Raw genomic sequence first — 25,861 nt, forward strand, 5'->3', positions numbered from 1 at the left:
GGCCGGCAGAGGGCAGTGCACTGGTATCCTGTGCCCAGCGTTGCCTCAAGGTGCACATAGCCTGGTACAAGCGTCGTGGTGACGTCACCGCCACTTAGTGGCGAATGGCGGTTGTTGTTGTTGTTGAAGTATGGTTAGTAACCCCCCCCACCTCCTCCCCCCACCCATGACCTCTGTGAAAGAGAGCTTTACAGCTCATCGGATTTCTCCAGTGCAGGCAAACATTCAGATTCGGAGCTGTCAGTGGGAGACATTGTTTGTTCAGCGGTCGAATGTATACTGGTGACGCAATCACGCGCTGCCTGTACGATGACGTCACCAGGCACCGTTGCTCCTCGAGAGGGAGCGATGACGTCACCACGTCATTCCCGTGCCCTCGAGAGAGGAGGATGACGTCAACACGCCTCCCCGTGTCCCTCGAGAGAGAGGGGGGTGACGTCACCACGCCTTCCCCGTGCCCCTTCAGAGGGGGGGTGACGTCACTTCACACGCTGCAGTCATTGCCCGCACGTGGCGTCGTGCGTGAAGACGTCGCCCCGCTACCGGCTCTCGAACTTGGCCGTGCGCGACGCGCGTCGCCAACAAAATGAGTGGCGGCGCTCGTCGCCTTGCGCGTGTGCTATGACGTCACGAAATACAGCGGCGACCGTGCGTGATGACGTCACTCGAAGCGGCACTTGGACTTGGCCTTAGTTGGTGACGTCGTATCACGGCTCCGCGCCCTGCCGTGTGCGAGACGTCATCCCCCGCTGTTAGCACATGCACCATGACGTCATCTGCCATGAAAGCGCGTCGAGCCCCTGCGAAAGTTGTTTCTTGGGTGATAACGTCATCCCCCCAAATCCCTCGGACATTGGGCAAAGATGTCATAACTGTAGACAGCGCGCCCCCGGCGAAAGTCAATTCTTGAATGGAAACGTCATCCCGCTAACGGCCCTCGAGCGTCGCCGCACGTGCGTGATGACGTCACCCCGCTCAAGTCAAAACGCGTCCGTCTCCGTACATGCGTGATGACGTCACCCCCTCCCGTCGTCAAAACGCGTCCGCCGCCGCACGTGCGTGATGATGTCACCCCTCCCGTTGTCAAAACGCTTCCGTCTCCGCACGTGTGTGATGACGTCACCCTCCCGTCGTCAAAAATCGTCCGTCGCCTCACGTGCGTGATGACGTCTCCCCCCTCCCGTCGTCAAAACGCGTACTTCTCCGCACGTGCGTGATGACGTCCCCCCTCCCGTCGTCAAAACGCGTCCGTCGCTGTACGTGCGTGATGACGTCACCCCCTCCCCTGGTCAAAACGCGTCCGTCGCCGAGCGCGCGCGTGCGTGCGTGCGTGCGTGATGACGTCACGACGCCGAACTTCGGACCAATGGGGAGCGGCGAGGGGAGGTTCGCGCCCTTTAAATAGCGGGCGGCGCGAGGGCGCGCGGCGGCCGCTCGTTGAGTTTGCGCGCGCGTGCGAGTGTGGGGCGATACCTGAGGCGATACCTGAGGCGATGTTGCCCTTCGTCGTAATTTAAAAAAATCAAAACCGATGCATTCGCCTTCCGTCGCCTGGGCGAGTCGGACGCGTAGGCGATCGCATGGCCGGAGTGGGGAAGCTGTTTTCGCGGCGCAAGAAGGGGGCGACCACCGACGATGCTGCCTCAGCCTCAGCCGCTGCCGTCTCGATCGCCGTCTCGGTAAGTTGCAGGCGATTTTTTTTATTTATTCCGTCGACCCGCAAAAAAAAGTTGCCGGTGTCGCCCTCAGCCTCCAGTCGCTGCTGTGTCGATCGCCGTCCTCGGTGAGTTGCAGGCGATTTTTTTTATTTATTCCGTCGACCCGCAAAAAAAAGTTGCCGGTGTTGCCCTCAGCCTCCAGTCGCTGCTGTCTCGATCACCGTCCTCGGTGAGTTTCAGGCGATTTTTTTTATTTATTCCGTCGACCCGCAAAAAAAAGTTGCCGGTGTTGCCCTCAGCCTCCAGTTGCTGCTGTCTCGATCGCCGTCCTCGGTGAGTTGCAGGCGATTTTTTTTTATTTATTCCGTCGACCCGCAAAAAAAATTGCTGGGTCAAACTCTTAATCGTTCAAAGCTTATTCCTCCTTCCCCTCTCGTAGCCCGTGTCAACCCAAACGAGGTTTTTATTTTTATCCCCCCTCTCTCTCTCTCGTATTATTGTACAGGGGGGCAATTTAAGTGTTTCAGAGCCCTACGGAGTACAGCTGTTTCAATACGGGCAACAAAATAATGATACAAATGGGTCTATTTCGCTGTGTTTCTCCCTTGCGTGCGATGGGAATTTGTGGGATGAACGTTGAGATTTATAACGGGCACCGGTTGGCCAATAAGGTCTGTAATAAGGTGGGGGCACTGATAGGGGCTGACAGGTTTGGTCATGAGACACTGGGTAGTGAGACACTGGGTAGTGAGACACTGGTAGTGAGACACTGGGTAGTGAGACACTGGGTAGTGAGACACTGGTAGTGAGACAATGGGTGGTGAGACGCTGGGTAGCGAGATACTGGGTAACGAGACACTGGGTGGTGAGACACTGGGTGGTGAGACACTGGGTGGTGAGACACTGGGTGGTGAGACACTGGTAGTCAGACACTGGGTGGTGAGACACTGGGTGGTGAGACACTGGTAGTGAGACACTGGTAGTGAGGCACTGGGTGGTGAGACACTGGGTGGTGAGACACTGGGTGGTGAGACACTGGGTAGTGAGACACTGGGTAGTGAGACACTGGGTAGTGAGACCCTGGGTAGTGAGACACTGGGTAGTGAGACACTGGGTGGTGAGACACTGGGTAGTGAGACACTGGGTGGTGAGACACTGGGTTGTGAGACACTGGGTCGTGAGACACTGGGTAGTGAGACACTGGGTGGTGAGACACTGGGTGGTGAGACACTGGGTAGTGAGACACTGGGTAGTGAGACACTGGGTAGTGAGACACTGGGTAGTGAGACACTGGTAGTGAGACAATGGGTGGTGAGACACTGGTGGTGAGACACTGGGTGGTGAGACACTGGTAGTGAGACACTGGGTGGTGAGACAGTGGGTGGTGAGACACTGGGTGGCGAGACACTGGGTGGCGAGACACTGGGTGGCGAGACACTGGGTGGTGAGACACTGGGTAGTGAGACACTGGGTAGTGTGACACTGGGTAGTGAGACACTGGGTAGCGAGGCACTGGATAGCGAGGCACTGGGTAGCGAGACACTGGGTAGTGAGACACTGGGTAGTGTGACACTGGGTAGTGAGACACTGGGTGGTGAGATACTGGTAGTGAGACACTGGGTGGTGAGACACTGGGTAGCGAGACACTGGGGAGTGAGACACTGGGTGGTGAGACACTGGGTAGTGAGACACTGGATAGTGAAACTGGTAGTGAGACACTGGGTAGTGAGACACTGGGTAGTGAGACACTGGGTGGTGAGACACTGGGTGGTGAGACACTGGGTGGTGAGACACTGGGTAGTGAGACACTGGGTCGTGGGACACTGGTGGTGAGACACTGGGAGTGAGACACTGGATAGCGAGACATTGGGTAGCGAGACACTGGGTGGCGAGACACTGGGTAGTGAGACACTGGGTAGTGAGACACTGGGTAGTGAGACACTGGTGGAGAGACACTGGGTAGTGACACACAGGTGGAGAGACACTGGCTAGTGAATACCTGTCAACCAAAACGGGTTTACCCCGTATGCTTGTACAGGGAAATTGAAGTATTTCAAGTCCGTACGGGGTACAGCCGTTTCCATACGGGCCAAAAAAATGACAATAGTCTATTTGTTTGTGTTTCTCCCTTGCGATGGTGACTTCTTTGTAGGATGAACGGTTTAGTTTTATAAAGGGGGCACGGTGGTGACCAATTTGGTCTGAATCGGGCCGTAATAATTGAGGGCACTGATAACGAGTTGACAGCTTTGTTTCTCTCGATCCTCCTGCAGCTGACCAGCGTGGCGGGGGCTACGGTCAAACTGCAGTTGAGCCAAACTTTTTGGAGAGGCCGCTGGCCTTCTCTCCCGTTCGTCATCTCCGAGCTTTCTAAACGCCTCGCGTTAAACGTTTGACGAAGAGGCCCTCGGGATCGCAGGAGGAATCCCGATGAGCTGTGAAGCTCTTTTTCACTCGATGTCCAGTATGATTTTTGAGGCCGAGTCGACCTAGGGGGAGGCCCCTGACCGGTTCAGATAATCGTCACCGGCGTTGGTCATGAGCGGGAATCGAACTCGGGTCACCAGGTTCGTAGCGCAGCGTAGCGCTGACCACTACGCTACCGCTCCCCACAGCCCCCCCACAGCCCCCCCACAGCCCCCCCCCACAGTCCCCCCCCCACAGCCCCCCCCCCACTCAATCCATCCAGCAGTGAATCGATAGACGGAGCTGCGAATGTAAAAACAATCAAAGGCTTAGCCATTCAAGTGTTCGTTCATTTATTCTTCCACGGTGGACCAGCCAGTACGGTTGCTAGGAGATGTTAACTACCTCGCCTGGTATACAGGAGGTCGTGGGTTCAATCCCGACCCTGATGACGCCTGCTGTATATTTGGAGTTTGCATGTGGCGAGATGTTAACTACCTCGCCTGGTATACAGGAGGTCGTGGGTTCAATCCCGACCCTGACGCCTGCTGTATATTTGGAGTTTGCATGTGGCTTGGAGATGTTAACCACCTCGCCACATGTTGGAATCAACATCACGCCTTTCGAGCATTTGCCTACCGCTGTAAATTTCCACGCGACGACGCCGATGATGATGATCCACTTCGTTGAGCCATCATTTCTGATTGCCAGGTGCCCTTCTGAAAATGAGCTACTACATATCTCAGCGGGTTCGTACCTGGTAAAATAAAATAAAGTTTCATAGTCTAGTTGAAGTACGTCTCGGAGGGGCGGTGGTGCGGCAAGTTATCCACTGTGGTGGACCAGCTGCCTTGCCGCGTCCGGAGATCGGATTAGCTCCGTGCGTGTCTGTGTGCAACGTGGGCGGGTGGGGGGGGGGGTCAGGGTAGGGCTCTCGTAGAGTTGATCCGATATGAGCGGAACTTGAGTGGAATGTTGATTTGCTGGTGGAGACTCGGCCTGGAGAAAACTAGACCCATTGATTCAAAGCATTAATCGCGTTAGCTCTCTGTGTATGAAAAATAAGAATAGGAGTTTACCCTTTATGTCAGTGAAACAGGTTGTGTTAAGATGTTCGAACACCAAATAAAGATACCTTTTGCAAGGAATCAAGTACTGCATTAACCACACACACACCAGTACTCTTGGCAAAACATTGCAAACAAACATGGCTCTGATAATAATTGCGTGTGCCCTGTCTTTGAAACTGATTGGCCTACACCAGAGACGACAGCCTTGTCTCACCACCAGTGTTATTCCAGACAACACCGCTTCATCGGCCAACGGTACAGCTCAATGTGTCTGTGCGAAACGGGTGTTCTGGGTGAAGTCTCGTAGAGTTCATTCGATGTTAGTGGAAAGTTGATTCGCTGGTGGGGATTCAGGCCTGTAGAAAACCAGACCCATTGACCCACAGCATTAATGCGTCGACTCTCTCTGTGCCTGTGTGTAACTAAATTATATATATATGTTTTTATTCGATCAGGTAAGGCCCACTGAGCTATATAGCTCTTTTTCAGAAGTGACTTGGCCACAAATGATAGCAGCTCCAACGAGAGATGGCTTACGTGGAAATGTATAGCTTCCATCGAAAGCATTCTCACATACTGCATCTGTGTATGGTACACCAGCTGCACAGTGGCTCAGAGGAAAGCGCTGCAGAGGGTCATCAACACGGCCCAAAAAATCGCCGGGTGCTCTCTCCCCACATTGGAAGAACTACACAATTCCCGTTGCATCGAAAAAGCGAAGAACATTATAAAGGACTCTTCTCACCCTGGACACTCTCTGTTTGAGCTGTTGCCATCAGGCAGATGATTCAGATCGGTCAAAACAAGGACAAACAGATTCAAATACAGCTTTTATCCTACAGCAATTACCACACTCAATACTGCTAATTTATTACTAAGTAATACTGTATACAATTGACTGTAAAATAAGGATGTGCAATGATAAAATGTACTTTTATGTGGGTATGTGGGTATACTTGGGTAGTTTTTATATATAAATTTTATTGATTTTATTTTATTTTTATTTCTTGTTTTATTTAAATTTATGAATGATGTACTGACTGGTGAGCACTTTAAATGTCGTTGTACTGGTGACAATGACAATAAAGGATCTCTATCTATTATAGCAGCCAAAATGCTCTAAATGCATGGATAGTCTACACGTGGAGGGAAAAGCCAGAGGATCTGGACAAAAATCCATGCCACTTACCGGGAGAGAGAAATGCAAACTTCAAATATACATCAGGCATCAGGGTCGGGGTCGAACCCACAACCTCCTTCATACCAGGTGAGGAAGTTAACATTTCGCCACCACGACACCCCAAGCTATGGGCAACATAGTAAACTCCTCGAGATGCATAGAGACCCATGGAGTGACTTGCTCTCCACGACAACGCTCTATGAGTTGTACGCCTTATGGTGTCATCTGGTCCAACACCAGTGGAGACTAGGCTCTAAGAAAAGCCTTCTCGGGTGTGGACCAATCAAATTCAAGGACAGTGCCAATATCATTATCAGAGTTGTTTCTTTTTGTTTGCATTTTTGACTGCTTGTGTTGTGGTTATTGCAAACATGATCCCTTGTATAAAGGTGTCAGTTTTTGTGCCAGCTAAAAGGGTAAAAACCTATTACTAACGCTCCATGGGTCTCTGAGTATGGGTCTGTATGAGTACGGGTCTCTTTGGGTTCGTCATCCTAAGTGGAAAAACGACACGGGTTCTCTCTCTCTCTCTCTGATGAGGCCCTCTCGTCGTGGCCAGCAGCAGACCTGGACATTGCCGTCTTGACTCCTGGACACAGTGCGGCCGCTGCGTGCGGCAGTAGGATTGACACGCACACGTTCTGCGCGTGTAAAATGTTACACGCTTACATCACGGCCATGTCGCTAACTCGCACGTTAAACATTAACAGTCGCGAGGTTACATTACGCGGTTTTGTCACGCCCAACTCCTGAGAAGGGGGAGCTGGCCCGTGACTTTAGACCCTTTTTTTTACATTTTGACTTAGGATGAAAGAGTGTATTCATTAACTCCGTCCGTGTGTCTGTAACGGGGGGGGGGGGTGGGGGCAGTGCAGGGTGACACTCGTAAGACTTGATCCGATGAGTGGAACCTTCGTGTAAAGTAGTTGCGTTGTTGCTGGTGGGGAGATTGATCATTGACACCATTGGGCGCCACGGTGGCGAGGAGATGTTAACTCCCTCGCCTGGTATACAGGAGGTCGTGGGCTCCACCCTGACGCCTGCTGTATATTTGGAGTTGGCATGTGGCTAGGAGATGTTAACGACCTCGCACGGTATGCAGGAGGTTCGTGGGTTCAATCCCGACCCTGACGGCGCCTGCTGTATATTTGGAGTTTGCGTGTCTCTCACTCTCTCTCTCTCTCTCCCCGTGGTCGCGTGGATTTTTCTCCGTGTCCTCAATCCTTGTAGCGCGCCAAGCCCATCTAAATCGTTCCATTCCTCGTCGCCGTTTTGTAAGCTTATGTCCAAGCGCTCTGTACGTAAATCCAACAATTGCAATTGAATTGGGTCACGTGCCGTTGCTCCTCATGACGTCGCCTCCGTCGCGTTACGGATCTCGAATCGAATAACAGGCCGGTCCATTCATAGATAACGCTCCCCCCCTTTTTTTTTGCTCTCTGCCGAACAGCTGATTGCATACCGAACGGCCGCTTGGATACCGAACAGCTGATTGGATACCGCGCGTTCGCAAGCAGCCTTTTAAGAGGGAAAATAAATATAATTTACGATAGGGCGAGATTTCGGACAAGTGGCCCCTTCTGCGTGGCACAGTTGTGGTTAGTGCCTCAGAATTTGAACGTTTTGATTGGCCGCGGTCGTAGAGGTTGTGAAATGGCCACGGTTGCTTTCCTTGTAGATTTATCCATTATTTCATACCTGTCAACCCCTTTTTACAGGCCAATTCAGACCTTATTGGTCACCCCCATGCCCCTTATAAATCTAGATTTGAAGTTTTCGTGACTGCAGGAATCCATACTCTTTTGGTTCTTTCGGTAAAGTCACGTGGGTATCAAATAAAATAAATTAAATCACGACGTTTCGGGTGCAACACAAGTGCCCGTCATCAGGTGCTGTGGTTACTACCCCTTATAAATCTCAACGTGTATCCTACAAAGTCACCATCACCAAGGGAGAAACACAAACAAATTAGACAAAACAATGTTTTTTTGCCCGTATTGAAACGGCTGTACGCTGCATGGACCTGATAACTCAATTTCCCTGTACAAGAATACGGGGTAAATCGTATGAGATAACAGCTTTGTTATTCTTGTTAAGGGGGGGGGGGGGTGGGCTATCTATAAAGGGATCACCCTTGTCCTTCCGAGGTGGCAGCGGCAAGCACGTGCGATGGTTGGAATCCGCTCGCGAGCATGGTTTTCGTTCCTTATTTTATCTTCTACCGAAGAGCCGTGAGCTCATGTTCTTGGTTTTGCATGCATGCGGACAAAAATCCCCTCCTCCCCCCACACGCAGCCTGTGTGGGGGAAGTGCTGTATGTATGCGGGCTGAAGTTATTTCGCACCGTACGTAGCCAACCGTGCGAATCGGAGGTGGCTGTTAGTAAGCGACATCTATCCATTATTTTAGTGGGGGTGGGGGGGGGGGTGTTGTATCTGTTTACGCTCGACCGCCTTTCTCTCCAGTTGCCGATGTTTTCGTTACACACCTTGCTAGGTACTCATTTAAGACTGAGTATGGGAGGAGGTGGGGTGGAGGCCCATGACCGGTTGAAGTCTTCGGCGTCGTTGGTGGTCGTGAGCTGGAATTGAACCTGGGTCGCTTGGTTCGTCGCGCGGTGCCCGCCGAAGACAAAAATCCCCCGTATAGCCTGCAACAGACTGTTGGGGCAAGTGCTGTTAGCGAGCAGCATCAAGGCTGAGCCCACCTAGGGGAGACCCAGGACCGATTCAGATAATCGTCACCCGTGTTGGCCCGTGAGCGGGAATCGAACTCGGGTCGCCGAGTTCTGTCGCACGGCGCCGTTAACCGCTGCGCCACCGTTCCCTTCACACAAACACGCACACAAAGGTTCCCCGTGTAGCCTTCAGACGGTAATGGCAGGTGCCATTAGCGAGTAGCAGCACCTATGAAGGCCGGCACTGTGGGACCACGGGGGGGGTGGGTGGCCAGCACCACGCCCGGGGGGGCGCCTCTGTCTCCCCAGTGGCGATGTTTACTACACACCGCACCACGTACTCATTTTGAGGTTGAGGCCGCCTAGGTCTAGGCCCAGGATCGATTTGGATAATTGTTACTGGTGTTGTTGGCCCGTGAGCGGGAATCGAACTCGGGTCGCCGGGTTCGTGGCACCGCGCTCTCGCCGCTGCGGCCACCGCTCGCCCGCCCGCACGCAGCCTGCTGCTCACTTGAGTGTCTACACAAGGGGTGGGGAACGTCCGTCCTGCGGGCCCGACGAGGCCCACGAAATCATTTGGCCTGGGCCCTGCCAAGGCAACCGCAGGCGGGACTCGAAATTCAATAAATCTGGGAGAGCAAAACCTGGAAAAGCAGTCGCGAGTAGCGGCAACATCGTCATCAATACCGGCTAACGTCATCACACGCCTCGCCAAAGAGGAGCAGTTCCAGCCCATCGCATTAGGGGCGAGTTAATGAAATGTTTGACCAAATATAACAGGCTAATTTTTAAGTTGATTATTTTGTATGGCCCGCGGATGATGTTATAAATATCCAAATGGTCCTTGGCAGAAAAAAGGTTCCCCACCCCTGCTCTACACGATGAGAGGGACGATATGCGGAAGGACGGAGGATATGGGAAGTTGGGGGTATTGTCCTGTCCACGGATGGACGACGCTAATGATTAGTTTGTGTGTTGCATGGTTTGGCGTCGAATTAGGACCCCATAACTAACCAACTCCTGCATTTGAACATCTTGCGATTCACCAGCATTGGTTCAAGCCGATTCTGACTGCTGTTGATGAGACACTACTCTTGTGTGTTAGTTTGTTGTCCATCCCCCCCCCTCACCTCCGCTTAGCATGGTTGGCTACGTGCGGTGCGAAATAAGTTCAACATACATCCCCTCAATGTCGAAACCAGTCCTCGTAAACCTCTGGCAGCTCACCAGCATTGATACAAGCCATCCTGACCCTGCTGATGAGACACTGAATGGGCGCTGCTGCTGCTGCTGCTGCTGACACATTGGGACGCGTGGCAATAAATCGCTCCGCTTGCCCGGTGGGTGTTTGGACAGTTTCGCCAAACACCCACGGATGGATTCAACAATCTGTTGCTGTTCTATCGACCCCCCCCCCCACCCACCAGTCCGTTTCGCAGGCCTTGGCGTGCGTGTATGGCCTCTCTTGGTTGGTCACCCATCCCAAGTGCGAACCGGGCTCAAAAACCTTGCCTGGCTTGGCCATTGAGACATGACGTTGGCGCGGCGAACCGAGGCCGATTTTGGCCGTAGTGCTGCAGCGTCCTCTGCGATGACATTTGCAAGTTCGTGTCGAGTCACTCCTTGATGTACGCGATAGATGCGTTCCTGGAAAAAGCGCGCGTATCTCTCTAAATCGTGTGACATCAAAAACAGTTATCTCATAAGAAGTAATGGTAAAGGAGAGGGGGTTAGGGAATTTCACTAGCAATCGCAGACATAATCGCCTATTTTAAATCCCAGCCTATATCAATTGCAATGCATGTACACGCGATATAATCACTTGACATTTTAAAAGAAAATCATGTAAACTCGGAATATGCTTCCCGTAAAATAACAATGAAGGAAATGCGGCGTTGTAACGACGCCGGAGTTGCGTTTGTGGAGAGGGGGGCGGATGGAGATGAGGCGGGAGACTGACTTGGGAGTTGGTGGATGCCGCACGGCGTAGCGCGCGAGTTATCGTACTGCTGGCAACGCCATTGGCTCGTGGTGCCAGGCTTGGGGGTGACGCGTGCGTCGCGTTGCGGATGACATTCCAAAAAATTGCCTCGCGTACATGTCGAATAAATGTCTCGATGCAAAGCGCAGCGTTATTCCACGATGGCGTGCGACGAAGGCGCGCGAACCGAGGATCGCCTGTACATTCCGTTCGCCCGTAGCGCGCGTGGTTTTTTGTACAACGCAAATTGGATATGTAACGCAATGATCAAAGTATTAGGGAACGCTTTTTTTTTGTTTGTTTATACATAACGCGGACGCGAATCGGATATACAACGCGGTCGGGCGAACGGAACTACGTCGCGCTAGGTTGGCGATTTATAGCGGTTGTTGTAACGGCTGCCTCGGCGTCGCATCGCCCGACGCATTGGGATGCTGCTGGATGCTTCTGGATCCTTCCAGATGCTACGCGCGCACGCGCCTCAGTATTTTTGTTCGTCCTGCGTTTTCGCATCTCACGTGTTTATCGTGGACTCTGCTTTATCCCCTTTATTATATTTTATTTATTCCAACGACATTTTTTCCCATTTAATGCGGTGTTCCTGAGCAACGCAACAACCGCCGCGTTATAGAAGAATGGATTGTATATACAGTAAAACCTTGGATCGCGAGCATAATTCGTTCCGGAAACGTGTTTGTAATCCAAAGCACTCGTATTTCAAAGCACTCGTACATCAGTTGTGTGATCACGTGACGCTCGGCAGTACAAAGCGTACACGTCCACTGCTCGTATTGCAAGACCCTCTCGCTCGTTTATCAAATTAATATTTATTTAAAATTTTTGCTCGTCTTGCAAAACACTCGCAGACCAAGTTACTCGCAATCCAAGGTATTTTTTTTACGGATTCTTTTGCATTTTTTGCTTAGCCCCACGAATGTAGAAAAGAGATGTTCACGTCACTGTTATTCATATTCTTTGGGTCTTTCGATAAAGCCACGTAGATAGAAAAAATAATCAAAATAATAACAATATCACGATGTTTCGATCGCAACACAAGCGATCGAAACGTTGTGATATTGTTATTATTTTGATTCTTTTTTTCTATCTACGTGGCTTTACCGAAAGACCCAAAGAATATGAATTCCTGCAGTCACGAAAGCTTTAAGTCGCTGTTATTCATATTTTCACCCCGAGGTTTTACAGCGTTTTTGGCATTCGTGGCGGTGACATAAGCCATCCAGGAATGTTGGGTCTAGAATTTGTTGAAGATCCGAGTCCAGGGTGTAGAGTCTGTAGCCGGTTTTTGGTGGCGGCAGTGGTATTGGTGGCGGCTGTTACGGTGGCGGTTGTGGCGACTGGTGGCAGTGGTGGTGGTAGCGGCGGCTGTGGCGGCGGCTGCAACGGCGGTGCTTGAAGGAATCGTCACCAGCCTTAACGCAACACGAGAAGTCTGATTTATCTAGAATAATATTAATAGTTAGTATTAATAATTATACTCGCGTGCAAGTGGTATTCGAAACAAATTGCAAAGGAAGGTGCCACTTTTCGCAGACAGCAGCCTGCGGTGGTTTCTCTAGCGGGTGGGGAGGGGGGCGACATTGCTGCTGCCGTGTGGTTCTAGCCCAGGGGCACCCCCAGTGGCAGCTGCCCTTGTCGCGAGCGGCGGTGCGGGTGGGGAGCGGCGGCGGTAGCTGCGGGATACCTGATGATGCACAAATGTAAGACGTAAAGCTCGCCAGTAGTAGTGGTGCGAACAGACCCGTGGTACAATGCGTAACGACGCCAATGCTCCAATTCATGAATACGAATGAGGAGCAAACCCCGCTGCGATGGTGATACGCTACTACTCCTCCGCTTCCTCCTGCCGACTTGGTTACGTGGGCTTGACCACCTGAATGTGAAATTGTAGTCGTTGCTCTGAATCTACATGGGGCAGCCGTACGAAAACAAGAGGAACAGGAAGTTGGACAGCTAAACGCGTGTTGTGTAAGTCTTCCGGTTGCTCCGTTAGGCCTGTCGGCGTGTTAACCGTTTTTTTGTTTTATTTACTGGTTCACGTGAAAAGCAATGGTAGAGTTGAAACGTGTGGACAGTTTATCCATGACAGGTGTTTTTTTTTTGGGGGGGGGGTGGGTGGGGGGGTTCAATTGCGTAAATGTAAATGTGTCTGCTAAAACAGGGGCCCCCAACCCCCGGGCCGCAGACCGGTACCGGTCCGTGGCCTGTTAGGAACCGGGCCGCACAGCAGCAGGAGTTGAGAGCGGTGAGTCCGCGCGTGGCCGCGCCCCCATTGTTTTATTATTTACCACTTCCGTCCGCGCCTCTTTCCCGCACTGTGCAACTCGTCTCAGTCACGTGGTGTTTGTAAGCCCACAAGCTCTAACCCCTAGTAGCCACAATGAGTAAGCCCACAAGCTCTAACCCCTAGTAGCCTACATGAGTAAGCCCACAAGCTCTAACCCCTAGTAGCCTACATGAGTAAGCCCACAAGCTCTAACCCCTAGTAGCCTACATGAGTAAGCCCACAAGCTCTAACCCCTAGTAGCCTACATGAGTAAGCCCACAAGCTCTAACCCCTAGTAGCCTACATGAGTAAGCCCACAAGCTCTAACCCCTAGTAGCCTACATGAGTAAGCCCACAAGCTCTAACCCCTAGTAGCTTACATGAGTAAGCCCACAAGCTCTACCCCCTAGTAGCCTACATGAGTAAGCCCACAAGCTCTAACCCCTAGTAGCCTACATGAGTAAGCCCACAAGCTCTAACCCCTAGTAGCCTACATGAGTAAGCCCACAAGCTCTAACCCCTAGTAGCCTACATGAGTAAGCCCACAAGCTCTAACCCCTAGTAGCCTACATGAGTAATCCCACAAGCTCTAACCCCTAGTAGCCTACATGAGTAAGCCCACAAGCTGACCCCTAGTAGCCTACACGAGTAAGCCCACAAGCTCTAACCCCTAGTAGCCTACACGAGTAAGCCCACAAGCTCTAACCCCTAGTAGCCTACACGGGTAAGCCCACAAGCTCTAACCCCTAGTAGCCTACATGAGTAAGCCCACAAGCTCTAACCCCTAGTAGCCTACATGAGTAAGCCCACAAGCTGACCCCTAGTAGCCTACATGAGTAAGCCCACAAGCTCTAACCCCTAGTAGCTTACACGAGTAAGCCCACAAGCTCTAACCCCTAGTAGCCTACACGGGTAAGCCCACAAGCTCTAACCCCTAGTAGCCTACACGGGTAAGCCCACAAGCTCTAACCCCTAGTAGCCTACACGAGTAAGCCCACAAGCTATAACCCCTAGTAGCCTACACGAGTAAGCCCACAAGCTCTAACCCCTAGTAGCCTACATGAGTAAGCCCACAAGCTCTAACCCCTATTAGCCTACATGAGTAAGCCCACAAGCTCTAACCCCTAGTAGCCACAATGAGTAAGCCCACAAGTTCTAACCCCTAGTAGCCTACATGGGTAAGCCCACAAGCTCTAACCCCTAGTAGCCACAATGAGTAAGCTCACAAGCTCTAACCCCCTAGTAGTCTACACGAGTAAGCCCACAAGCTCTAACCCCTAGTAGCCTACACGAGTAAGCCCACAAGCTCTAACCCCTAGTAGCCTACATGAGTAAGCCCACAAGCTCTAACCCCCTAGTAGCCTACACGAGTAAGCCCACAAGCTCTAACCCCTAGTAGCCTACATGAGTAAGCCCACAAGCTCTAACCCCTAGTAGCCTACATGAGTAAGCCCACAAGCTCTAACCCCTAGTAGCCTACATGAGTAAGCCCACAAGCTCTAAACCCTAGTAGCCTACATGAGTAAGCCCACAAGCTCTAACCCCTAGTAGCCTACATGAGTAAGCCCACAAGCTCTAACCCCTAGTAGCCTACACGAGTAAGCCCACAAGCTCTAACCCCTAGTAGCCTACATGAGTAAGCCCACAAGCTCTAACCCCCTAGTAGCCTACATGAGTAAGCCCACAAGCTCTAACCCCTAGTAGCCTACATGAGTAAGCCCACAACCTCTAACCCCTAGTAGCCTACATGAGTAAGCCTACAAGCTCTAACCCCTAGTAGCCTACATGAGTAAGCCCACAAGCTCTAACCCCTAGTAGCCTACATGAGTAAGCCCACAACAAGCTCTAACCCCTAGTAGCCTACATGAGTAAGCCCACAACAAGCTCTAACCCCTAGTAGCCTACATGAGTAAGCCCACAAGCTAACCCCTAGTAGCCTACATGAGTAAGCCCACAAGCTAACCCCTAGTAGCCTACATGAGTAAGCCCACAAGCTAACCCCTAGTAGCCTACATGAGTAAGCCCACAACAAGCTCTAACCCCTAGTAGCCTACATGAGTAAGCCCACAACAAGCTCTAACCCCTAGTAGCCTACATGAGTAAGCCCACAAGTTCTAACCCCTAGTAGCCTACATGAGTAAGCCCACAAGCTCTAACCCCTAGTAGCCACAATGAGTAAATAACAAAACGTCGCCGGAGAGTTTATTTGAAAAGGGGGAAAGACCCAATGATAAACTCCTCCCCCCCCCACCCCGGTCCGTGAAGAAATTGTCTTCCGCGAAAACGGGGACCGCTGCATTAAACCCACCACTGCCATGATGAGGCTGGTTGTTGTAACTACGGTACTCGAATTCTAGATGTTGTGGTGGGGTTTACTCTCAAACACATAACTGGTGTGTGCTGAACTCGTAAACGATTGGTCACGTTTTTGTGTTGCGTGACAAACCTTAACCAATCGTCTGTGTCGTGGTGGTGGTGGTGGTAGTGGTGGGTTTAAAGACACGCATTTATATTAACGCGATCTAACCCAACGAATAAAAGCTCTCGTCGATAATATTGGTCACGAAACCCATCTGCAGTTGATCATCAATTATCCAGCTTCCAACATTATCCGGCTTCCAATATTATCTGGCAGTCCTGAGCCGATCTGGCAAAACCGCTCCAAAGGTGGTTAACCAGTTCGGCAATCGGCAGCACCGTGCACGTGACAAAAATGAGTTAACTACGCTTGATTCAGTGTCAAATATTATATACACTACATTATACACCACATAACCAACTTAATGAACATACTGCACGAGTGTACATCTTTCGTGACTCATGACTATCGGAATAAAACCAGAAAATATACGCAGTGCGATCCGGCGAGAAGTTACGGCACCGGTCTATAAAGGCTGCATCAGTCAGGCGATCGTCAAAACACAAGTGGTTGGCACAAGAGCGGAGTAGCGATACGTTACATCGCCCCCATGATACAGAGTCTTCGAGGCTGCAGTGGCTGAGTACAGTATAGTGAATACAGAAACTTTTCCAAAGTATTTCTGTCTATATGTCTATTCATGCCACCCTCACATCGTAACCAAATTGAAAACGCAAAACAAAAACACATATATAACACAACACTTATAAAAAAAAACATCACGTCATGGAAGAATGTGCAAAAATAAGCTCTTTTAAATAATGACTTGGTGGTGATTATTCATCGCTTTTGAAAATCCGGCGCTCCCTTCCCCCTCCCGAAGCTGCCGGATAATCGATGATCGACTGCCCGACTACCACTGCCATGTGTCCCAACTGGAGAGTTTTTATATCCGCAGGTTTTCTTTATTTCTTAACCGGGGCCCCTGCTATCGATTTCTCCCCTCCACCCCGCCCACCACCACGGGGCGAGAGGTTCAAGCACTGGGACTCCACTGCCCGTCCCACGCAGAAAATCAATTGGGGCAAGATCCTCGGGCCGTGTCCGGTTCACTCCGGGTTAACCGCGACCCCCTGCCCCCAGCGATGGCACGGTGCTGGTGACGCTCACGCCTCGCAGCAAGAACACCCGTGGGTTCGATTCCCGGCTCTGTATGGAATTTGTAAAAAAAAAATTCCCTCCGCTTCCCCATCCCCCCTCCCCACCCCGTCTTGTGCAGCGAGTGAGAATTTAGAGGTTAGCGCGCTGAGCTCCTAACTGTTTATTTTATTTGAGCAAGTAAAGCCCACATTCAGCTGTGTAGCTCTTTTAGAGAAGCGCACCTGGCTATCACCAATGATAGCTCAACGAAGTGGCTTGTCATCATTGTCGTAGTGTGGGAAATTGATAACAACAGCCAAACACTCCAAATGTGGAAGGGAAAAACCCAGAAGGTCCGGAGAAAAATCCATGTGGCCACGGGGTGAACATGCAAACTCCAAATATACAGCAGCAGGCGTCGTCAGGGTCGGGATGGAAGCCACGACCTCCTGTATACCAGGCGAGGTAGTTAACATGTCGCCACATGCAAACTCCATATATACAGCAGGTGTCAGGGTCGGGTCGAACCCACGACCTCCTGTATACCAGGCGAGGTAGTTAACATTTCACCATTGTGGCATTCCCGAGTTCGATTCCCGCTCACGGCCAACACCAGAGATGATTATGTGAACCGGCGCTGGGCCTCCTCTAGGTCGACTCGGCCTCATGAGTACCTGGTGCGGTGTTTTAGTAAACGTTGCCACTGGGGAGGCAAAGGCGGTCGGGCGTGGTGCTGGCCACCCACCTCGTCCACCGTGCCGGCCTTCATAGGTGCTGTTACTCGCAAGCAGCACTTGCCCCAACAGTATTTTAAAGCTATAAAGGGGGATCTTTGGCTTGTGCTGTGCTGGCTGGCCTTCATAGTTGCTCGCGAACAGCACTTGCCCCAAAAGCGGTTATAGGCTACACGGGGGATCTTTGTATGCGTCTTTGTAGCCTGTAATGGAGTGGCATGTTGATGCAATTTGGCCTGGAATCCACTGTACGTGCTTGGGAAATCGCCGAGTGATTTATTATTGCTGGTTAGGGGCCGTCCATAAATGACGTCAGACCCCCCCCTAAAATATGACGTCACAAAGCTCTGCACCCCCCCCCCCCCCAAAACCATATTTTCATTTTGAAAATTAAATGTGCTTTCAAATCGCTTTAAACTATTGTCATTGTAGTGCGTATTTAATGTGGCGCTGCACTCTGATGTTGTAGGAGTGTTGTTGTTATAACAACTAGTGTTGTTGTAACAATTTCTATATTTATTTAAAGTTGCGTATTTTGATGCGACGTCACATTTCTCAAACACCCCCCCCCCCCCCTCGTCACACATCGTCACAAATGTCTGACCCCCCCCCCTCCTCCCCCAGGTGCGTGACGTCATTTATGGACGGCCCCTTAGGCAGTGGGGCAGTGGGGCAGTGGGTAACACGCGCGTCTCGCAGCAAGGAGGGACCTGTGTTCGATTCCCGCCGAGGGCGCCCCTCTGTGTGGAGTCTTGTGCGTTCTGCCCCTGTTCTGCATGGCCTTCCTCCTTCCGAGTTTGTGTGTGTGAGCGAATGACATCGCGTTCACGTGGGCAGCTGGCGGAGCGCCGGGCGGTTAAAACGCAACGAGTTGGCGGAGCCCCGGGGAGCACGCATGGCTGCACCTGCCAGTCACCTCGGTCGCTCAGCCCATGGCACCTGGGTCTGTCCCGTGACCTCCTGCACCTAGCCTGGCACAGCAGTCAACCCACAGCACCTGGGTCTGTCCCGTGACCTCCTGCACCTAGCCTGGCACAGCAGTCAACTTATAACACCTGGGTCTGTCCCGTGACCTCCTGCACATAGCCTGGCACAGCAGTCAACCCATAACACCTGGGTCTGTCCCGTGACCTCCTGCACCTAGCCTGGCACAGCAGTCAACCCATAACACCTGGGTCTGTCCCGTGACCTCCTGCACCTAGCCTGGCACAGCAGTCAACCCATAACACCTGGGTCTGTCCCGTGACCTCCTGCACCTAGCCTGGCACAGCAGTCAACCCATGGCACCTTAGTCTGTCCCGTGACCTCCTGCACCTAGCCTGGCACAGCAGTCAACCCATAACACCTGGGTCTGTCCCGTGACCTCCTGCACCTAGCCTGGCACAGCAGTCAACCCATAACACCTGGGTCTGTCCCGTGACCTCCTGCACCTAGCCTGGCACAGCAGTCAACCCATAACACCTGTGTCTGTCCCGTGACCTCCTGCACCTAGCCTGGCACAGCAGTCAACCCATGGCACCTTAGTCTGTCCCGTGACCTCCTGCACCTAGCCTGGCACAGCAGTCAACCCATAACACCTGGGTCTGTCCCGTGACCTCCTGCACATAGCCTGGCACAGCAGTCAACCCATAACACGTGGGTCTGTCCCGTGACCTGCACCTAGCCTGGCACAGCAGTTAACTCATAACACCTTGGTCTGTCCCGTGACCTCCTGCACCTAGCCTGGCACAGCAGTTAACCCATGGCACTTGGGTCTGTCCCGTGACCTCCTGCACCTAGCCAGGCACAGCAGTTAACCCATGGTGCTTGGGTCTGTCCCGTGACCTCCTGCACCTAGCCTGGCACAGCAGTCAACCCATGGCACCTTAGTCTGTCCTGTGACCTCCTGCACCTAGCCTGGCACAGCAATCAACCCATGGCACCTGGGTCTGTCCCGTGACCTGCCTACAGCGAGAGCCTTCCACACTTTACATGATAGCCTCGAAGTGCACCTAGCCTGGCACAGGCGCCGCGTGGTGACGTCTCCGCCACTCGGTGACTGAATGGTGGCTGCTGTTGTTTGTTCTCACCTTGTTCTGTAGAGAGAGGTGAGTATATGGGACTCGAGTTTAATTCCTGCTCACGGCCAACACCAGTGACGATTGTCTGGACTGATCCTGAGCCTTCCTTAGGCCAACTCGGCTTCAAATGAGTACCTGATGCGGCGTGTAAACATCACCACTGGGGAAACAAAGGCGGCCGGGCGTGGTGTTGGCCACCCACCCCCTTAGTGTGCTGTAACGGCCTCAACATCTCGCCGCAGTGGCTAGGAGATGTTAACTCTCTCACCTTGTATACATGAGGTTGTGTGTTCAATCCTCACGTTGAAGCCTGTATAGTTGGCGTTTGAATGCCTCTCTCCCCGCGGTTGCGTGGATTATTCTCTGGGTCCTCCGGTTTTTCCCTCCACATTTAGACTCGACATGCGTTTTATAGTATTTGGTTGCTATAAACGTCCTCGTGATTTTATAAGGCCGCTTCGTTGAGCTTGTTATTTGTGGCCAGGTCGCTTCTGAAAAAAAAATCTACAAGTGGGCCTTACATGGTCAAATAAAATTGTTTAGTTTTTGTCTTTTATGGGTGCCACTTGCTAACAGCACTTGCCCGAACAGTCTTTTGAAGGCTATACGGGGGATATTTGTCTTGTTTGTCTTCGGAGTTTGTATTCTCTCCCCTTGTTCCGCATGGGGTTTCCTCCGGGTTATCAACTTTCTTTCCCGTAGCTAAACACAAACGCACGCACGGAGTTTAGCCGTTATTGGCCAAAACCACAACCCCAATATTGCAGGACTCTTCCTGCACAATATAGTTTAAATCTGCTAAGTAATTAACTAACATTTCTGACAAGTGAAAAACAACTCTGAGTATTATTATTCGACTGAATTTTTTTTTTTAAATGAACTCAAATCGGAAGTCTTCTTCTTTTTCCGTACGGCTGCTGATGGTAGTAGATGCAGAGCAACAACGACTACAATTTCACATTCGATGTGGTCAAGCTTCAGACAACTGCATCAGCAGGAACAAGCGAAGTAGTCGTAGTGTATCGTCAACATCGCCGTGATCTCTCCTCCTGCGTATTTGTGGTTCGGGGCATTGGCGTCGTAACACGTTGAACTACGGTCTGTTGTGAACGATCACGGTCGCACCGCTTCTACTGGAAAATTTTTAACTTTCTATAGGCAGTGTGTTTCGTCTATGGGCAATTTTAGCCTATGGGCAATCTTCTTCCGTACGGCTGATGATGTCGATGCAGAGCAACAACTACAATTTCACATTGAGATGGTCAAGCCCAGATATAACCGCGTCAGCAGGAACAAGCAGAGTAGTAGATGATCATCATCATCGCCGCCGTCATGTCTCCTTCTTCGTATTTGTCGATCGTGGGCTTTGGCCTCGTTACACGTTGAACTACGGTCTGTTGTGGATGATCACAGTCGCACCCGTTACTACTGGAGAATTTTTAACTTTTTATGCTCAATGTTGGCCTATGGGCAATGTTGGCCTATGGGCAATGTTGGCCTATGGGCAATGTTGGCCTATGGGTAATCTTTTTCTTTCGTAAGACTGCAGATGCAGAGCAACAACTACATGTTCACATTGAGGTGGTCAAGCCAGGATATAACCGCGTCAGTAGGAGCAGTAGCGGAGCAGTAACGGAGTAATAGCGTATCATCATCATCATCATCATCGCCGTGATGTCTCCTCCTCCTTCGTATTTGTGGATCCAGGGCATTGGCGTCGGTATACGTCGTCTGTTCTGCACGACCACAGTCGCATACTGCTACTGGAGAGCTTTTCATTGTCCATTTGTGCATCATCGCGTAGCCGCATCTACTGCCATGGTTTGTGCGGTGAGTGATGCGGTTTAGGGAGTGGACCATGAGCTTCGGGGGAGGTCAAATCCAGAGGGAGGCTTCCGCGTGGACTCGACAGTCACAGCAGGGGGACGCCGGCAGACGCGGGTAACATCAAATACGTCCGGGGAATGAGCTCGCCTCGGCGGACTCTCCTCCCGAAATGGCGAGTCTCGCGGGGTTTTGGGTGGCTCCCGTTCACCGCCGAATCTCAAGAGACGTACCCAAGGGGTTCCCGGCGCTAAATTTTATTTAGAGAGGTGTAGTAGCAGTGGCACCCGTTGTTTTATTTTTTTTATATATAAAGGCGTCGTTACTCGTCGCAGAGAACCGTAGCGACAGGACCGCCGCCACCTCTACGATAGCCGGCGCCAACCTCTGCCACGTGCCCCTCACCCGCCGCTGCATGGCCTTGTGGGAGCCTCTGTGCGTCTTCCGGCTTCGAGGCGTAGCGATTAAAGTCACCTTGTTTCGCGTCATCGGAACGGAATCTTAATGATGCACACGTACGTCGTCGGAATGGGAATGCGAAAGGGTTGAGGCGTCCCAGGGTTTTTATGTACGTGTGCGTTGAACTTCTTCCGCACCGTACGTAGCCAACCACGCCGATTGGCGGTGCGGGGGAAACACAACAAACTAAACACAATAACAAGCAGTTCTGAAGAAATTAGTTTTCCAATTTAGTACGGCGGTGCAGTGTATTGTAGTGTACTCTTTGGTTCCTATTCGGTAAAGTCACGTAGGTAAAAAAAATGAAACGACAGAAATCACGACGTTTCGGCCACAACACAAGTGGCCTTCATCAGGTGAAGGGACCGTGCTGTCCTACGCTGTCTTCGTGACAGTACGGTCCCTTCACCTGATGAAGGCCGCTTGTGTTGTGGCCGAAACGTCGTGATTTTTTGTTGCTTTATTTTTTGCCCACGTGACTTTACCGAATATAACCAAAGAGTATGGATCCTTGCAGTCACGAAAGCTTCAAATCTAGCATTGTAGTGTAGTATATTTTTTTGGAGGGGGTAGGCGGAATTCTTTGCGCAAACCGCGAGCGGAATGCCGGGCACGTGGCGGCCGCAGCCTTCCCCATGCGTTCAATACGGGGTGTGTGTGTGTGTGGTGGGTGTACGAGTGCGTGCGTGTGTCTTTGCCTTTGTACGTGTGTGTGTGTGGGGGTTTGTACATGTGGGTGCCGCGGTGGCAAGATGTTAACTCTGCCTCGTCTGCTTTTATGGCTTTATTTTGGTGATTTCGAAAAGGTTTTTTTTGGTTTGGCCATGTTTGTTTGTTGTAGTACGGAGTTAGACTGATGGCCTTAATCTACGTTGTGGTTGTTTGACTTGCATCCCACTGGGATTTTTGCACGCAGCGTTTTGGTGTGCGGTGCTTTTTCAGGAATATTTTGCTGTTTTTTTTTTCTCCCGGATTTTCTGTTTGCACAGTCACATCGTCACTTTAAGATGTTTTCTTGTTTCATGTTTTTGTTTTTTGTTTGTTGCGGTTGCACCCGATTTCAAGAACCGAATGGGCTCACAGGGCTCTACCAAATAAATGAAACTGAAATGAAAATCGTATACAGGAGGTCGTGGGTTCGAACCGGACCCTGACGCTTACTGTATATTTGGCGTTTGCATGTTCTCCCCGTGGTCGTGTTGATTTTTCTCCTGGGTTCCCCCGGTTTTTCCTCTCCACAATTAGGGTCGATGTGCGTTCAGGCCGGTATTAATGTCCGCATGTCATTTCATTGGGCTATCATTTGTGGCCAGGTCGCTTCTGAAAAAAAGAGAGCTATGTAGGTGAGTGAGCCTTACCTGGTGAAATAAAAAAACACATTTTAAAGTTGTATAGTTTGTGTGTGTGTGTGTGGCAAGCGGTAGTGGAGTGGTTAGGGCGCTGCTCTATGAACCCAGCGACCCGAGTTCGATTCCCGCTCTCGGCCACCAACACCATCAGCGACGATTATCTGAACCGGTCCTGGACCTCCCCTAGGTTGACTCGGCTTCAAATTACTACCTGGTGCGGCGTGTAATTAACATCGTCACTGGGGAGATGAAGGCGGCCAGGCGTGGTGCTGGCCATCCATCCCCTCGTGTAGCATGCCAGTCTTCATAGGTGCTCGCTAACAGCACTGTGCCCCAACAGTCTGTTGAGGCTATAAGAGGGGGGGGGGGGGTCTTTGTACGTGTGTGTGTGTGGGGAGCGGTAGTGTCTGTTAAGGCTATATGGGGGATCTTTGTTTTTGGAGCGGTAGTGTAGGCTATACGGGGGTCTTAGTTGTATGTGGTCTGTGTGTGGTGTGTGTATTGTTAATGGAGGTCTGTTGATGATGATTTTGCATGGCCGACGAAGAGCGACGATTAAAAGATGCAGGTCTTCGTGATTGTTGGCTCTTCATTGGCGCTTGGTCTTGAATGTTGGTGAACAGCAGATACTCGCGGCTCGCTCGCTCGTCAACTCGGCCACCCACTCGCACACCCGCTCACCGAGGCTGTGGGAATGCTACCGATTAATTGGCTGCGCTTTGTCGCGGCTCTGATTTTAGCGCGGTTGGCTCCGTACGGTGCGAAAGAAGTTGAACATACATAGTCTCATATTCTTAGTTTTTTCGGTAAAGTCACACTGAAGGGAAACAACAAAATAATAAAATATATATAAAACAATAAAAACATTCTCACGACGTTTCGACCATAACTCAAACGGTCATCTTAAGGTGTGTTGGTTTGCATAAATTTATTTTTAAACGGCGCATTTATTTATTTATAAAAAAAACGTTAGCGCCACGCGCAACGATTTGGCAGTTTACCCAGGACTAGTCCATCTATATTCTGAAAAGAGGAGGGGGAGACGAATTTTTTTATAATGTATGCTGTCTGAAAGCCACTGTAAGCGTGAACAAAATAAATGTATGCAAACCAACACACCTGAAGATGACCGTTTGAGTTATGGTCGAAACGTCGTGAGAATTTTTTTTATTTTATATATATTTCATTATTTTGTTGTTTCCCTTCAACGTGACTTTACCGAAAAAACGAAGAATATGAATTACTGCAGTCACGAAAGCTTTAAATCAAAAAAATACATAATCTCGTTAAAGAGTTATAGCCGATTTGGTACGTGTGATCGTTTGCCCGGTGCCTGTGTGACCACGTCGGGTCTCTGTGTAATGAGTGTACGGGTCTCTGTGTAATGAGTGTACGGGTCTCTGTGTAATGAGTGTACGAATCTCTGTGTAATGAGTGTACGGGTCTTCTGTGTAATGAGTGTACGGGTCTCTGTGTAATGAGTGTACGGGTCTTCTGTGTAATGAGTGTACGAATCTCTGTGTAATGAGTGTACGAATCTCTGTGTAATGAGTGTACGGGTCTCTGTGTAATGAGTGTACGGGTCTCTGTGTAATGAGTGTACGGGTCTCTGTGTAATGAGTGTACGGGTCTCTGTGTAATGAGTGTACGGGTCTCTGTGTAATGAGTGTACGGGTCTCTGTGTAATGAGTGTACGAGTCTCTGTGTATTGAGTGTACGAATCTCTGTGTAATGAGTGTACGGGTCTCTGTGTAATGAGTGTACGAATCTCTGTGTAATGAGTGTACGGGTCTCTGTGTAATGAGTGTACGGGTCTCTGTGTAATGAGTGTACGAATCTCTGTGTAATGAGTGTACGGGTCTCTGTGTAATGAGTGTACGAATCTCTGTGTAATGAGTGTACGGGTCTCTGTGTAATGAGTGTACGGGTCTCTGTGTAATGAGTGTACGGGTCTCTGTGTAATGAGTGTACGAATCTCTGTGTAATGAGTGTACGAATCTCTGTGTAATGAGTGTACGGGTCTCTGTGTAATGAGTGTACGAATCTCTGTGTAATGAGTGTACGGGTCTCTGTGTAATGAGTGTACGGGTCTCTGTGTAATGAGTGTACGGGTCTCTGTGGGTCGTTGCGTGAGTCTATGGGACTCTCTATGCGAGTCCGTGTGTCCGGATGTAAGTCATTGGCAACGATCGCCGTGGAGGAGGGGAGGGGGGGTCAGAAGGACGGCAGAGAGGGGGGGGGAGATGGATTAGGGGGGGAGATGGAGGGGGGGGGGGGAGATGGAGAGGGGGGGGGAGATGGAGAGGGGGGGGGAGATGGAGAGGGGGGGGAGATGGAGAGGGGGGGAGATGGAGAGAGGGGGGATGGAGAGAGGGGAGATGGAGAGAGGGGGGGGATGGAGAGAGGGGGATGGAGAGAGGGAGGGATGGAGAGAGGGGGAGATGGAGAGAGGGGGGATGGAGAGAGGGGAGATGGGAAGAGGGGGAGAGGGGGAGATGGAGAGAGGGGGAGATGGAGAGAGGGGGAGATGGAGAGAGGGAGGGATGGAGAGAGGGGGAGATGGAGAGAGGGGGATGGAGAGAGGGGAGATGGAGAGAGGGAGGGATGGAGAGAGGGGGAGATGGAGAGAGGGGGGATGGAGAGAGGGGGGGATGGAGAGAGGGGGGGATGGAGAGAGGGG

General features: G+C 51.2%; 1 protein-coding gene across 1 annotated transcript in view; it reads left to right on the forward strand.

The window, feature by feature from the left end:
* Positions 1 to 1,347: 1,347 nt before the first annotated feature.
* LOC116958225 (rho GTPase-activating protein 45-like) overlaps positions 1,348 to 25,861 on the forward strand; it is a 123,197-nt gene continuing 98,683 nt past the window's right edge. Inside the window, exon 1 of the mRNA XM_076056184.1 lies at positions 1,348 to 1,679. Coding sequence (XP_075912299.1) covers positions 1,581 to 1,679 — 99 coding nt within the window. The 5' untranslated portion in view covers positions 1,348 to 1,580. The remainder of the gene's footprint in view (positions 1,680 to 25,861) is intronic.

Source organism: Petromyzon marinus, chromosome 74 (genome assembly GCF_048934315.1).
Source record: "Petromyzon marinus isolate PM22_M1 ecotype Great Lakes invasive population chromosome 74, UKy_Petmar_22M1.pri1.0, whole genome shotgun sequence".
In the NCBI taxonomy this organism is placed as follows: Eukaryota; Metazoa; Chordata; class Hyperoartia; order Petromyzontiformes; family Petromyzontidae; genus Petromyzon; species Petromyzon marinus.